This window comes from Trachinotus anak, unplaced genomic scaffold (assembly GCF_046630095.1).
Source record: "Trachinotus anak isolate AG129_WGS33_773 ecotype Australia unplaced genomic scaffold, CSIRO_AGI_Tana_v1 ptg000032l, whole genome shotgun sequence".
NCBI classification, from domain to species: domain Eukaryota; kingdom Metazoa; phylum Chordata; class Actinopteri; order Carangiformes; family Carangidae; genus Trachinotus; species Trachinotus anak.
This window is the reverse complement of record NW_027273883.1, coordinates 14819921-14835827: the sequence shown is the minus strand read 5'-3', so window position 1 is coordinate 14835827 and position 15907 is coordinate 14819921. Positions and strand designations below refer to the sequence as shown.

The window sequence follows — 15907 nt, the reverse complement described above, 5'->3', positions numbered from 1 at the left end:
TTCAGTTTCAAACAGACTTTATTAGCACATATTAGATACATGAAACTCACTTAAATGAAACATTTCTATGAATGAAATAACTTAATATTGTAAAAGAGAAGAACAAAAGAGGGAAGTTTAACAGAAGCTCAGCATGCACTGATCAGCTGATGATATGAAGGGTCTTAAAGATTCAGACACAGTAACCTAATTAAATAATTAAAATCAAAACTAAAGGAAACCTAACAAAAAACAAATCTATATCATACACAGAGTATCAAGGCTTTCACAATATCATTGGCTTTAATTATTCTAAAATAGATGATCTGACGATATACTGTATAATCATGTCTGGATGTAATCACTGAAGGTTTCTCCCTGACTGCATATAGTGCACCAAGGCTGCTTTCTAAAAAGACTGAGCAAATGACCTGTACAGTGATGTTGAAGAAGGGAGGGCGCATTTGGTTTGATGTTTTTAAATGTAAGTTTGGTAAACACTTCTCTCTTTCCCTGATTCGTTACGTCCTGTAACCTGTAACAGATCTGTGAGAGCCAAGACAATTGAAAGTTATTAGATACATACAACAGTCTTATTCCCCTAAATTATTCTCCAAACAAGTGGAAATCTTCCACCTATAAAAAACGTTCTAATTTGCAAACAAATTTAGTAGCCCTGCGATATACACTGAATCAGAATGTCATTTTAAAATGTCACATCACTTCAAAGTGTTTCTAAGTTGAAGTAACAAAGCGAAAGTCAGTATAGTCCTAAAGAGTGGATCTTCACACCATTACATGCAGAAAAGAGTGCAGAGTGATTTATTTCTGTGGTTGACAGGAAGTAGGCAGAGTGGATGTGCTGATTTTCTGTTTCCTTAGTCAAAGTTGAGCGGGTGGCCGTCGAAGTGAGTGAGCACATGATTCTCAAACACCTTCTGGTCGCAGTCCAGCGGGAACTGCTCGCTGCACATTGGGCAGATTTTCCAGTGGCTCTCCACATGCTCCTCAAACTTGCTCTGGTCATAGTTGGGTGGGAAGATAACCTCACACAGTGGACATCGTTTCATGTCCATGCTGCACACGGGAAGGAGGACAACAGAAGAGAAAGGCAGGGAGAGAAAGCTCGTGTTAATAAGCAGTTGAGTGATGATGTGGGCAAACCAAGAGCGCAAGCTAATAAAGGGCATCTGTCTGATGCAATGTGGGTGGCCTGCTGCTCGACTAATACCGACAAAAGGGGGTTGTGCAGCAGAACAAACACTTTACACATGTTACAATGCACAGGTTTAGAAACTGTAGGGTGTGGCGAACTTGGACGGCATTTATGAGAGTTTGGGCATGTGAGGGAGCATCACCTGGGATCAAAGCAGAAGGCTGTTTGTCCATCGTTCACAAATGGGCTGTGAGTTTCAGTTGCTGTGGGCTGTTCAATGGTATTACCCTGAGAAGGAAAGGTAAAACATCATTTACAGAATCAATCCACTATATGTAGGAAATATTTAGCAAGAGAAAGGGAGAAAGAAGTCAATTCAACCGCATTTCACCGCACACTGCACATGAGAGGGAGGCTTACATTGTTATTTTGCTTTTCCTCAGACTCCTCGTGGCCTTCTGGCCGGCTGTGGTTGCGGGTGGGTTGGATACACACCACATTGCTGTCCCAAGAGGGTGGGCCAACAGGGGGCAGCCTAAGCAGCTGGTCATCTGAGAACTCCTCATCTGCCTCATCTACAAGGAGAGAATCCAGAGACATAGCTACTGTAAATAATCATTTCTGCAATTGTTGGTGTGGAGAGGTATATGCTCCTTTCTGAAACAAAAACCAACCTTTTGAGTCTGAGATGGCATAAGGGTTCCCAAACTGCAGCTTGGTGGGGCTCTGAGAGACCAGCAGAGGGGTGGGGGCATCCTGGGCGTATGGGACCGGGTACTGCAGGAATAAAGGCACACTGGACTGGATGCTCTCCAAGCTGGTTTTCTCACTGCCCCCCTGATCTCCCTTCTTGCTACTGCTGCTGCCCTTCTGGAGCTCCTGGGGGACCAACAGCAGAATTCAAGTTATTTTCACTACAACAAAGACCACTGGCAAAGTTAAATGCCACCATGGGCAACATATTTTCTGAAGAACAACATATCTGGTTTCATCTCTCTATGCCTCCCAGTCTGTCAAGCTGAGTTATATATCAGTGCTTCAGTCACAGGGGCAACTCCTGAGCTGTGAGTTCTTACTTTTAGTCTTGCTCACACAGTTTAATTAGTGCCTTCATTAAAAAAGAAACTCTTCTCATTTTCAAAGGGAATAGGACGCTTGTGTTTTATTGATGTTAGTTGCAGACGCCAATTCAATTTACAGTCTAAACCTCAAATTGGGTCATTCTGCTTCTCTTAGCTGTAACAGCATTACCTCAAAACAATATTTTAGGTCAATGAGGACCTTGCTGTGGTCCAAAGTAATGGAATGGAAAATAAGAACTCATTTACTTTGCTTCTACAATTAGAGGCATATTAAACACAGGCCAGATTGGTAGAGGGAAAATGGCAGGGGAATGGCACTTTTCAAGGAATTTTTAGAACGGAATAAGTCTATAAAAGCGAAAATGAAAGCTGTCACTTACCCCTTCCAGTTTTTCCTTCTCTGTCAAAACAAGTGCGAGTGTGTCCTTCAGGTCCTTCAGCTCCCGTCCCTTCTCAGCCACCTGGCTCTGAGGTAAACAAAAGACACAAAATCAGAGGTATGAAGAGACATTTTCTATTCTCAATCTTTTGACTTGTGCTGCTGATTGAAAATGCATCATTTAAATACAGCCAGACCTCAGTGCATGGCATTAATTGATCACTCCCATAAAAAGGTCCCCTCTGCTGAGGACTGATTTATGTGCAATACTGCTCAAAGCAAAACAACCTGTTTGAATTCCTCTGAGGCACTAAGGAAATATCCGCCTGACTTGAGCCAAGCACAGCATTAGCCAGGCAACTGGAGATTACTCCTCAGAGCCAAGCTTCGCTTGTCACCAGAGCCTGACATAAACAGCAGTAAAATGTCGTCTCACAGATAGGCCTGCTCATAAACAACACTGTCAGAGCGACTGTGTTCAAGGGGAGAGATAGCATCAAAGGTTCGATCCCTAAGCTAGACCAGCCATACCCAGCGGTAAAAACACAGAAGAGTCTAAAGACGGACTTTCTTCAAAGGCACCAAAGAATTGCCGGCAGCTGACGGCCTGAGCTGTGCTAAATGTCTGTCCTCTGGCTATACTAACCTTGTAGCGATCTTCCTCTGCTGCCAGCTGCAGTTTCAGGTTTTCATTGGTCTTCAGCTGCTCCTTAAATTTCACCTCCATTTTGGCCAGTTCATCAGCAAACATGCAGCTACGCTCCTTCTCCTCCTGAAGAGCAGTCATACCATACCATACCACCTTTGTACTACAGAAGTCCTTTACAACAGGGTTTCAACATCTAATTTAAGGATACATGACCATTAAGAGGATACAAAAATTTGTTTTCTTACCACCAGCATCTGCCTGCATTTTCTGTACTTGTCATTTCTGTCAGACGCCTCTCTGCTGATGCCTTTGAGCTTCTCCTGTATGATGGCTTCCAGCATGGGATCAGCAGAGCCTGGACTCCCTGTGAAGACAAGCCAGACAGTGAGCTGAGGGAAGCAACCGTATGTAGATATTTTGTTATCGGTTCATCTGTTGATAGTTAAAATGACAAACTGATACCGCAGCATACTTGAATCTGACATGTTATTACAACCCACTTAGACTACAGTCCAAAATAAAATACTGATTTCTAAAGTGAAATAGGAAATACTGTACAAGGCAGCCACCAAAGAAATAACACTTACACAGCCTTATTAACTTTATCAGTATTTCTGATAATTGATTGCAGTTTTAAAGTTTGGTGCAGTTAGACTCAATGTACCTGGCACTGAAGTTTCTGGACTCACTGTTGTGGCCTCTGGTGCTGAGCTTCTCTTCAGCTCCTACAGACAGGAAAACAATAAGTGGTGAAAATTAGCTCTCTGCAACAACAGGACAGAAAACAACTGAGAATATAACAAAAAAGTATGCAACTGAGAATAATTACAACATGGCACACATTTACAGCAGATTGTGTTTTGTGTATTTAACAAGGTTTGTGTATTAATTTAACAAATGTGCACTTATAGATGACTTATACAAGCATATTGAAAGATAATAAAGATGGATTTGTCTAATCTTAGGACACTGATTCCAGCCAAGAATTGTAAAGCGTTGTCTAAGAACCTCTCCAACTCTGAGGATATTTAGTGGGCAGGCATAGTGCTACAGAAATCTAATGCAAGTTCTGTTCTTTCACTTGTCGGAGGCATGCATTCACTATGTCAGCTGGTATCTGGTGGGACCTACCCCTTGCTGCTCAGAGAGCTTAAGCACTTGTTTTTGCAGTCGCTGACATTCCTTGTATTTCTCCTTGTAGTGTTCTGCAGCCATATGCAGCCGCATCTTCAGGTCCTCCACCTCTCTCTGCAGCTCTGCTACAACAGCTGTGTCTGCAGTAGCTTCCTCTTCTGCTTTGGCCTTGTGATGAAAAACAGGACAGATCAGACACATTAAACACAGTAATGGGCCAACTACAAAGACCCCTATCAAGATGCAGAGATAGAAATGAAACCCTTATTAATATTGGCTTTATGACAGCGAGAAATCATCTACAATGTTTAACAGGCTTTTCATAATGTAGGGGTGCTGTCAAATGATCCTTCAGTGTAATGTGGTAGAGTGGTTATGTACCCCAGGAAACTGTATTGATCAGACAAGGATATTGCCTTGTTTTTTTTTTTTTTATTTAGTTTAAATTTGGCTAGGTCTAAACTATGAAAAGAATTGCAGCCTCCTTTAACACAGAAGCTAAAAAAAACCCTTCTGGGAGAGGCCTTTTCCTTCCATTTTATTATTTTGTTCTTCATATCTGTTTTTACTGGCCGCACCAAAATATAGCACACGTAGAATATGGTTGGACAAAATACATTAATACAGTATTATTGTGAATTATAATATTTCAGTATAATTGTTTTGTGGTGAAATAATGATAAATATAACTGTGATAGGCTATATATTTTGCATATATATATATATATATATATATATATATATATATATATATCACATACCAAAAAAATTTAATTGATTTCTTACTTTATGTTATCATTAAATTTGATTTGCAATATTATCAATTTTTGAGATACTATTTGAAAATCATTTCCAAACATTTGATTATTTGAGATGTAACTTTGTATTTGTTACCAAAATTAGTTTTATATTTTTGCTCATGACTACTTTTGTAGATATAACAGAACAAATCACCTACTTCTGCCTTCCATTATATTAAACATAACTATTAAAGTTATGTTTCACATACAGCTAATTCAATCAAAAAAGACTGGCATGTAGATTGATTCTTACTGCTTCCTCTTTAGCTTCCGTTTTCATCTGCTCTACCAGGCGCTCCAGCTGGACACACTGGGCCTGAGCTTCAGCCTTGGCCTGGCGGAGGGCATCAGCTTCCACCTTCATGTGGTAGAGTTCAGACATGGTACGGTCACGGGTCCTAGAGGCATCCCTCAACTCGGCGGCTAACAGGGTGGACTGCTGCTGGTTGGCTTGGAGCTGTTCCTCCTTCTGCCGCAGCTGCTCCTTCAGGGCCTTCATATCTCCCTGCCAGAAACAAACACATTTGAACATAAATGTGTTATTACATGTTATTGTTCTTATTCCTGTTCATGTTATAATTAATCTTCAAATACGCATTTGATATAAGAATGTATCAAATTAAATACTGCATATGACAAATACAGAAAGGTGCTGTCACTTTTTTTACGCTTTAAAAACAAAATTATTTTTACCAAGGGGGGAACTTTGGCCAGGATCTCTCTGTACTGTTTCTCCTTCTCAGTGAGACATGCCTGGAGGCGTCCCACCTCCTCTTTAAACTGGGCAATGGTGTTTTCCTTGTTTACATCCACAGACTTCAGCATCTGCAGCTCTGCACTCAGCTTAGTGTTCTCCAGCTCCCGATTTTTCAGGTGAATCTGGTGCACGCACATGCCCCCAACAAACACAGATGAGGATATAAAATACAAGTTATAAAACATAAAGTTGTTGGCTTTTGCCTCAATCATGATCATGTACCAAAGCACATATGACTGTTAAAATAAATGTTGCATGACCTCAATTACAAAACAGAGATTGAAATAGGCCCATAAAATTTTCCTTGTGCGACGACCCCAGTGTGATGGTGCAAGTTAAATTAGGAATAGGTTTTTGGCTCAATTTCTGTGGCAGCAGTACAGTATGTGGCACTCCCAGTTCCTGTGCAGTGCCCACCACAACAAAGAGACAGAAACACCAGACGGACCAGAAGAAGACAGAAAAAGGCATGCCCTGTTTAGACTAAATGTTTGGGTTACAATATGCAAAATAATCCCAGCTGTAAAAAGTTAAGAAAAGGAAAGAAACCGGAAAAGTCGATGAGCTAGACCTTTAATTTTCTGGAATCTAATATAACAAAAATGTTGTAAATTATATCGACTGTAAAGCTGTCACTAAGTTAGCAGTCAACCATACAACTCCTGAGCCATCCCTGTTGACATAATCATGTGACATGAACTCCCTAGATGCTACCACTTTGAACTGAGACATCCTTATTTTGTTATTAATCTTTATTTAAGAACTAACACAGGAGAAACATTAACAGAATGCATACAAGATATGTATTACTACTACCAGTACATTACCTTGTAGAGTTCCTTCTCATCTTTCTCATTCTTGAGATGAGATTCAAGTGCCTCCTTCTCTGCTGTAAGTTTCTTCACTCTATCTTTGAGACTAAAGAAAAGGTCATAAAAATTGTTCGTCACGGACTGTATCACCCATCAGTGTCTATGTTCATATTCAGTGTTCAGCATAATTGATTAGGGACCATAGAATATGACCTTAAAATTGTACTTAGTAATAAATTACATATAAATCAAGGGGTCGTGTGATGATCTCAGAAGCACATGATTCTTCCTGAGTTGATACTACAGCTAAACATACTTTCAAGCTGATAAATAAATTCACTCATTTATACACAACTCTCACAGGAGTGTTTGCTCAAATAACAAAAACACAATTCTGAGAGTGAGTGCACCCAGGTTATCCTAATGTTTTGAGTATTCAGTGAATCTGCGACAACCCCTCCATCCTGAACTCACCCATCCAACTCGGTTTCCTTTTGTAGGCCCTTCTGAGTAACTCCAATCAGATCTTCCTCCAACTGTATAACTCTGGCTGTAGCCTCCTCCAGTCTCCTCTTCACCTCTTCTTTCTCCTCCTGCAGGGCCTGGGATGAATTCAGCATCTCCTGGGAGATGATTAAATACAATGTTGGAAACAAGTGGAATAAAACTAGAAAAATACTGAAGACCAAACAAAAACCAGAGGAATGCTTCAGTTTGGTCACGTGCATGAACTAAAGAAAGTAAAATCATTCTCAGTCATAATATAAATTATTTACTCAAATTTGAGCTAAGACCTACATAAATCTAGATGGGGTTAAAAATGAACATGACAAAAATAAAGCTAGCTTCCTCGTATGTCACTTTCAGTCTCTGTCTTTGACTCTTATGGAAAACGTGTGCAAAACATAAAAAGTTTATTGTCTTTCAAATGCAAGTCTACATCAAAATGAACATTATGGTTCTATGCAGGGTTTTCAATCTTAAAAGATGACATCAAAAAAAGCAAAAGGAAATTATTTTTTTACAGTTTGTTTATAGGCAGAATTTTGGAATCTTTATATTCACACCACATAAAAAAATCATATAAAAAGTACAGTCATAAAATTAACAGCCACAAAATCTGTAATCATGTTTTCATCTGAAAGCTGCTTTAAAACCAGCAGATTTATGGCAGAGGACAGCAATATGAATTATTACTGACACTTCTTTTAAGACTTAATGTTATGCTATAAAAAGCTGAATTACAACTTTGATAATACAGACATTCATATCTGTCAGAGCGTGATTTATTCTTTAGTGGATCACGAGTTTGGATAGCTATTCATGTTTGCAGTCTTTCACTAGGGGGTGCTAAGAGACTGTTTGGCCAAATGTAGAACAACTTGAACAAACTTCAAAAGGCAGACAAGAGCATCAATCATATAAACTGATTATTTAAGCATGTGCTGCTAAATCAAAGTAAAAATACATTTTAAAGCAAAAAGGAACAAAGTATTTTGTTTCATTTACCAGATCTGCAAGTTTTAGAAGAGCAATAAACATGACTTATCCTCCCCTCCCGCTAACTCTCTCTGCTTACTTGGTTCTCTCTTCTCAGCTGGGCACAGGTCTCTTTCTCCTGCTCATACTCCTTCTGCAGGCTCTCCTTCTCAGCTTCCAGCTGTTCCTTCTCCTGCTGCAGGAGAGCCATGTTTTTGACCAGCTCGTCTTTCTCTCTCTGGGCTTCTTCCACCTTTTGCTGCACAGAAAAATAAATTGTTCAAGATGTTCAGCCGGTTCACATAATAATTCACTGTGAACACTGATGTATTGAGTACCTCTGCTGAGGAACACCCTACCTCAAGGAAGCCAGCCTTGGTGGTGACCACCAGGATGTCAGAGTTGCATTCATCCTCCACAGTCAACAGCTCGTCCTCTGAAGGGCTGTTGGCACGAAACTGGAATGGCGTGCTGGCTCCACGGATCTCACCTTTGTGAGTCACATAACAGAACTGGTAGAACTCGCCGTCGTCATTGGGCACATAATATCCTGGGGAAGAATGACACCCAGTGAACTCAGAGCACAGCAGCACAGGGAAATAAAGTAAAAGATATTTCAGAGTAATTTAATTTGAACTGCACACTTTTCTCAAAGTTTTAACAAAGTGCAATTATAACTTTGACATAAGCGTGGAGATGACAAAAGTGGAGAAAGTGTTGTGCTGTGGTTGTTCAGAGATCTGGAAAAAACACTATGCGCATGTGCGCGTGTGCGTGTGTGTTTGTGTGTATGTGTGACGTTGTGGGTTTGAATCTAAAAAACAAATAAGACATGTCTTTTCCCGTTTCCATCACTTAATAAAAAGCAGTATAAAAGTAAAAAAAAATAAAACAGAAAAACACCTAACTAAAGTGTGTTTCACACCAGAACAGAAATCTGTGGGCAAAGTTTCTCATTTAGCTCTCTATCCAGTGACTTGGTATTAAAGTTTTAACAATCCTCTGAACAGACCTCTGATATGTGGTTATTAAGAGGTGTCAAACTTATATAAAACTATGGTATGATCTTACCCTGAAAGACCACTGTTCTGTTGACTGCGGTGCCTTCCACATAGTTCTCAGGGAGAGGCGACCACAAGAATGTGTAATAGTCCCTCGCTGTGCTCCAACCAACCTGTGAGACATAGTGGGGAATCCATTCAACCAGGCACTCTCACCACATCAGTGTAAGATAATAACAATGGTGGATTAACTTCCTAGAATTCACACAGTGCCACCTCTAAAATATCTCAAACTGGTTTATTACACTAATCATGGGGTTTTCAATCTAAGTTGGGATGATAGTGCAAAACAATGCTTATTGTGATTTTTTTTCTAAGGAAGAAAAAAGATAATTTTTCTAAACCAGTCCAACTCCTGCAAGACAACGCTTACTGTGATTTTTTTTTCTAAGAAAGAAAAAAGATAATTTTTCTAAACCACTCCAACTCCTGGTTACCATGTGTATGTGGCCCAGCCCTTGTTGTGAACAAGCCAAACTGTGGAAATGTAGCTACAACTCACTTCTAACAGGAAGAGGGAAATAGGTGAAAATTTTATACATAGGCAACTTGAAAATGAAAACCAAAATGTAATTATATGTATTTTATGTGTTGTTAACTGATGGCTGATGAGGGGGGAGTACAGAAAATACATCCATAACTTCAGCCCAGTGCCATAAAACTGTCAAACAAAATCAGAGTCACATCGAGTGGACTGGCTTTCAGTGTGCACACACAGGCACACACACGCATCCACAACAAGCCCAGTCAAACCAGCCTATTACACCAGCCCCTGCCACAAAACATAGACTAAGTTGTGTGATGTGACTTTCAAAGTTTTGCCCAAAGTATTTTTTAAACATTCACTTGGACAGATCATGTTTAAATATATTATACTGTTTCAACAGATGTTGCTTTTGATGTCAGCAGGGTTTTTTTTTCCAAAATCTGGGCAGTTTATTCTCTCACCTGTGTACAAACAGCCTACAGCTACAATACTACGAGTGTTCATCAGAGCCAGAGATAGAAGGCCCTGCTGCTCCAAAACCCCCAATTGTTACGAGCGCATTTCCAGCCTCCAGCAGTAAAGAACAGGAAGCAATTAAAACATGCACCTAGTTAGTGAAAGTCATAACTGAAGGCTAGCGTTCACCAGTCCACTCATTAGAGCCACAGAGGTGGTGGTGGGTAAAAACTCTGAGAGGAACTCTTTCACTTACAACAGACTGGTCTGCAACGTATATAAATAGGAGTAGAGGCGGAAGGGGTGAGGTAGAGCTACCAGTAAAAACTGGACTGGTGACTTAAGTGACAACACAACAGTGCAATCTCCAAAAACATACAAGAAGCTACAAAACAATCACAAGGCCTATCAAAGCAACATGTACTTTAGCTTAACATAACATTTCACCAGCATTCCAGCAAAGCCGTACTTCTGAAGGAAAGCTGACATGAGCTGGTGGCAACGTTGCTGCAGGAGGTAATGGATTGTCAGTCAGACTGTGTAAATTCAGGAGCAAGTTGCTCATGAATCACACAGAGAGGCTTGGCTCAGAGACAGGTTAATTATAAAGCTGTTCTTGGTTTGTCCTGGGCCATTCTGACAACCTGTCCCAACAACATTCCTCCACGAAGCTGAGAACAGCTCACATCAGGCAGTAAGGTAAATGTTCCAACATCAAAGGGCCAAAGGCTGCATTTGTTCGAGAGCAAATAAGAACCTGTCTCCCATCTATTTATCATCAATAGCATATTTAGCTTTTGTTTGACTTGCCAAGCAAAAGTGTGTAATTTAAACATTTGTAAATTATTGTAGGCTGACATGTGACAGCATAAATTAAAAATCTGAAAATAATTCATTTTCAAGGTAGCCATAATTCTTCAAACGTATAATTTTTTAAACCAACTTACTGACAGTTGTGCTGACAAGTCACATTACAACTGACTGAACCAGAAGATACTTTCTAGTTTCACCTCTAGAAGACTTAATTAGATATATTGGAAAATGCACTATATTCACATCAGAAGCACACAAAATAGATACCCTAGAAACCCTTATGAAAGCAGCAGCATTCCCAAAGATCTAAAACATGAGCTGCTCTGCTTGACTGGGAACCAGTAGCAACGAAATGTTTGTAAGGAGCTAACACTGATGCACAGTGTATCTAGGTATCTCTATGCATGCAAACACAAGAACTTGGCAAGTTTTCATCTGTCAGCACTGCCAAGAACATTTAAACGATTTATGACCATGCACTCAGTCTTTTCCAGCTCAGCTCTGTGTTTTAGAGCCTCAAGAAATTAGTGACTTTAAGATCTTTGCTGTCAGTTGGTGCCTATCTTCAGGGTAAAAACACAATGTGATATGGCATCCAGCTAGAGACAGAGTGCTGAATCTAGTATTTTAACAGCCTCCAGACGTTAGCTTGAGATGACCTCATTTCTCGGTAGGCTTGGCAAAAACCTCTGCATACATCCATTTCTCAAAGCTACAAAAATGTAATGAAGAGCACACACTACAGATCCGGAATACATACATACATACAGAATCCTTGAAATTCATTTTCAGATAGAAAGAGTATGAAGTTTTACAAAGAGATCAAGCATTTAAATCTCTGCAGCACATACTGCAGCAAAACTGAAACAATTATTTTTAGCTAGCTTAATGGCATTACTGTATGCTACCCGAATAAGTGCATGATAACAGTATATTTCTGAATTCCAACCTATGAGCAAAGAGCAATCATTGCAATCACATTGTTGTCAACAGACAAACACTTTTATTTTATCTGGTGTGCCTTAATCCCAGCTTCCATCTGATTTCTGGTAGATAAAAAGCATGTTGGTCTTCAAAAACCTCCAGCCACATGTTTCTTTCTCCACCCACGATTCACTACAGATAAAGCTAAAATAAATTCCTGCCACTGTATTTGATTTAATGTGCTCCTGTAACGAGATCCATGTGGGACAGTCAAATGTGTGGTGGGGGTCAAAATGCTCCATTAACTCTGCCAAACTAATTTTTCAAGTCAAGCTGACTCGTACTTTCTTAATTTTGCTCACCAGTGAAGTGATTCTATTGCCACTTTTTTAGTAAAATCTCTGTATTGTATTTTCTGCAAAATAATAATTCTGAGGCATGGCTGCAACCACGCTAAACTGGAACCTTTTAAGTTAAGTTACTAAAATAGCCAAGAAGCCCTTGCTCCAAGTTCAAGTTAAGTTAACAAACAATACACCATACATAATATGCTCTAGCCATCACAATACATCCTGTATAACCATGGATACTAAGACTACTATTACTACTTTTACTCCAACTACAAATATTCATTGATATCTTTGCTTTCTTCAAATGAGTTTATCATACATTGAATAGGGATATTCACCTTGAATATGCCGACCCAGTCCTTTGGATGTGGTTTGATGAACTGCGTCAGGGTATAGTGACACTCCAGTGCAGCATGTGGCAGGTAACTCTTCCCCACATTTTGGAAGATGACGTGGGCAAAGTTTGATGTGTCCATGTTGTTGCCTAATAAAGTCCCATCCAGGAACAGTGCCATAAATCACTCAGTTGTGGCTACACAGGAGGAGACAGGCAACCAAATATATGATTAGAAACAACAACAACCACAGACACAACTAAAACAACACTCTTTACAATGACTGAGAATAACTGAAGAGGCAAATATGTTCTATACAAAGAAGTTAAATTAATTCTGAGATTCTTACAATCATTGTACATTGGTATTGAATAATATGTCATTCATTGTATCTATTATCTAGTTTAGAGCAATTTGAATCATATCTTTAAAACATGTGGACTAATTCATTTCCATACGGGCCAGTATTAAAATGTTTGTTCATCATTTGTAATCCCAGTCTGCTGCAGTTTCTGGTTAGACTCTGAGGCAATCGAATAAGCCTTTCAGGAATGTCACACAGCGAATGGACATTTCTATCTTAAATACTGAGTCATATCATGTTTGTGCATGGGCTGTTCTTTCTGGTATTCAAACTAGCATCAAATCAATCAATCAAGTCAATTTATATTTCTTTTTAAATATAGAGCATATACAGTAGACAGATATCTGCTCGTAATAATATTAGATAATCAATAGTACCATAATAGCAGACTTAGTGTTGACTGTTGACTAACACTTCAGGCTCACAGAGACTGTCTGGGAGTCCTTGTCAAGATGTAGAAGTAAAAGAAAATCCAATGCTGTCACCAGGAAGTTGTCTCAAATGACGAGCAAAATTTGAATTTCTCATTGGAAAAACCCAGGCAAGGTCCATCACACCAACTTTTATAGTATGTCATAGCTTTTCACTTTCAACACATGGATGGACAAGAAAATGCAACAGGTTAATGATACTACAGTTACATCCAAACATCTTAAATTTGTGTGTAACACCACAAGTAGTATAAATGCCCATCTTAAGCAAATCACACCCTTCAGTGGCCTTTTAATTGCAGTTCATTTTATGTATTTACCAATGACTGAAGACTACCTGAAGACAAATTCATGATAAAAACGACATGGTCATGTTGACTGCTGAACCAGAGTTACACCGATAATGCTGATTGGGTATGCAAAGGATTATGTGACAATGTGTCCTCTGGACTTTGGCAACAGTTTCCTTCCTCAGATGCAAAACTGAAACAGCTGTTCAAAATGAAAAAAAAACCAGACCCAGTGGTAATCCAAGGAGAGTTCAATCGAGGGCAACTGGACTTGGCTGTAGATACTTGAAAACGTTTCACCTCAAGGTGAAATGTCTAAGTATTTACAACCATGTCCAGTTGCGCTTGATTCAGCTCTTCTTGGATAACCATGACATGGGTGACAGAGAATCATCACAGTTATTCCCAATATCCCACAATATCTACCATTTTAAAATCAAAAGTAGAACTTTACTTTTACTGTTAGTTTACTTAACGTTTTTTTCTACTCCAGTATTTATCTTTCTCATGACTTTCGTTTTACTATGTTATGAAAGAAAAGCTGATATTTATATCCTTTAAATTTCCCTGAGTACATTTGTAATTCAAAACCTACAGAAAAATAGATGATTTGATTTTGTTGTTCCTACATTATTTTATTTTATTGATTTGTCCGGAGAGCAAGCTTCATTACCTTTAATTTGTATGTTTTAAGGTAGCAAGAACATGGATTTGTAAACAATGATGAAGCACAGCTCAGTTTTACTTTCGATGTTTTGATGGGTGATATCAATTTTTATTTCAATCACTGTTCGCCAAGATAACTTTTACTACCTTAAATAGTTTTAACCTAGAATGCATTTTAGACCACTTTATATGCAGGTATATTGAATACTGTATAGCGCCACCTAATTTAGATGACAGCAGAGAAAGACTTCCTAATACAACTGGCCGCACTGACTCCATTTGGGCCTCAGCTGATATAATTTTGCCCGGCGTAATTAGGCCTGTGACAGTCAAAATATTTACTCAGATGATCATAAAGTACGAACATTATTGTTGTTTAGAGAAATTACCGAACTTCCCTTCCTGACGTATGTGTTGTCAAAAGTCCACAGTAATGGCTGAAACTGACAAGTGGCAACTACTAACTACGCGGCGAGGCCTAATGTGAAGACAGTGATCATATCTGGCTAAGTTAGCCATGTAGCTAACTAGCTATCATTTGCCACATACTGTACAGAACAAGAATACGCGTTAAACGCAGGACACATATTTATTTGTTTCTCGAAATATTCACTTTAACTAGTAAACTACACAGTGTTGAGTTGGTAACGTTATAACGCCCTCAACGTAAAAACAGAGCAGCTAACTATAGAGCACTGCTATCAACTGGAGGACAAGGTTAGCTAACGTAAACAGTTGGCAACGCTGTCTCTCGAAGTAGCTCTTAAAAACTGGTCTCAAATGGTTTTATCAGTCACGTTTATCAAAAAAAACCTTAAACTTACCCAGCTGCCATACTGAACTGATGCCGAAATCCGAGTGTATCATGAAAACAATTGTTGACGCAGTTCAGTGCTTTCCCCTACCTTCTTCCTGGAATAATAACAACAGTACGTCATTTCCGCCAGGGGCTGCTCGGGAATCCCACCCGAGTGAAAACAGTTTATGAAACAAAAGAATTAATGTCTTAAATAATTAAAGAAAGGTCATGACAAAGATTATATTATAATAATGTTTTAGATTTATTCACAAACATTACATTAAACATTTTTTTTAATAACAACTAATTGGATAAGAAATGGTTGAATGTAACACAAGTACACAACTTTTCAGGACTTTATATTTCTCCTCCACTATGTTATAATGGGGAATATACTCTTTACTTCACTACATTTATTTCACAGGTTTAATTAGCCTACTAGTTACTCTGTAGTTAAATATTTTGCGTACAAGATCAATTCAACTCAATCATAAAATATGGTGCATCCTTATATATCAGACTATCACTATATGGATATATTAGCTCCATCCCCACCAACTATAACATGCTTACACGTTAAAGTATCAGTAATAGCCAGTTAGTTAGAATGTCATGCACTTGCCCAGCCCACACAGACTTATAAAACACACATAAAAAAATCTGTTGCAGTTGTGATTCATTTGTCAAACACGAGCACGTCTTAT

At 39.0% G+C, this 15907-nt stretch overlaps 1 protein-coding gene across 1 annotated transcript; it reads right to left on the bottom strand.

The window, feature by feature from the left end:
- tax1bp1b (Tax1 (human T-cell leukemia virus type I) binding protein 1b) lies at window positions 1-15351 on the bottom strand. Its single transcript, XM_071469995.1, has 18 exons — window positions 15229-15351; window positions 12657-12850; window positions 9299-9401; window positions 8587-8777; window positions 8328-8486; window positions 7223-7371; window positions 6764-6854; window positions 5873-6058; window positions 5433-5684; window positions 4377-4547; window positions 3910-3970; window positions 3491-3609; window positions 3243-3368; window positions 2598-2684; window positions 1810-2014; window positions 1556-1710; window positions 1338-1423; window positions 1-1056 (listed from the first exon to the last, which is right to left on the bottom strand). The coding sequence occupies exons 2-18, from the start codon at window positions 12831-12833 to the stop codon at window positions 858-860; spliced, it is 2517 nt and encodes an 838-aa protein (XP_071326096.1). The 5' UTR covers window positions 12834-12850; window positions 15229-15351; the 3' UTR covers window positions 1-857.
- Between the last annotated feature and the right edge of the window lie 556 nt (window positions 15352-15907).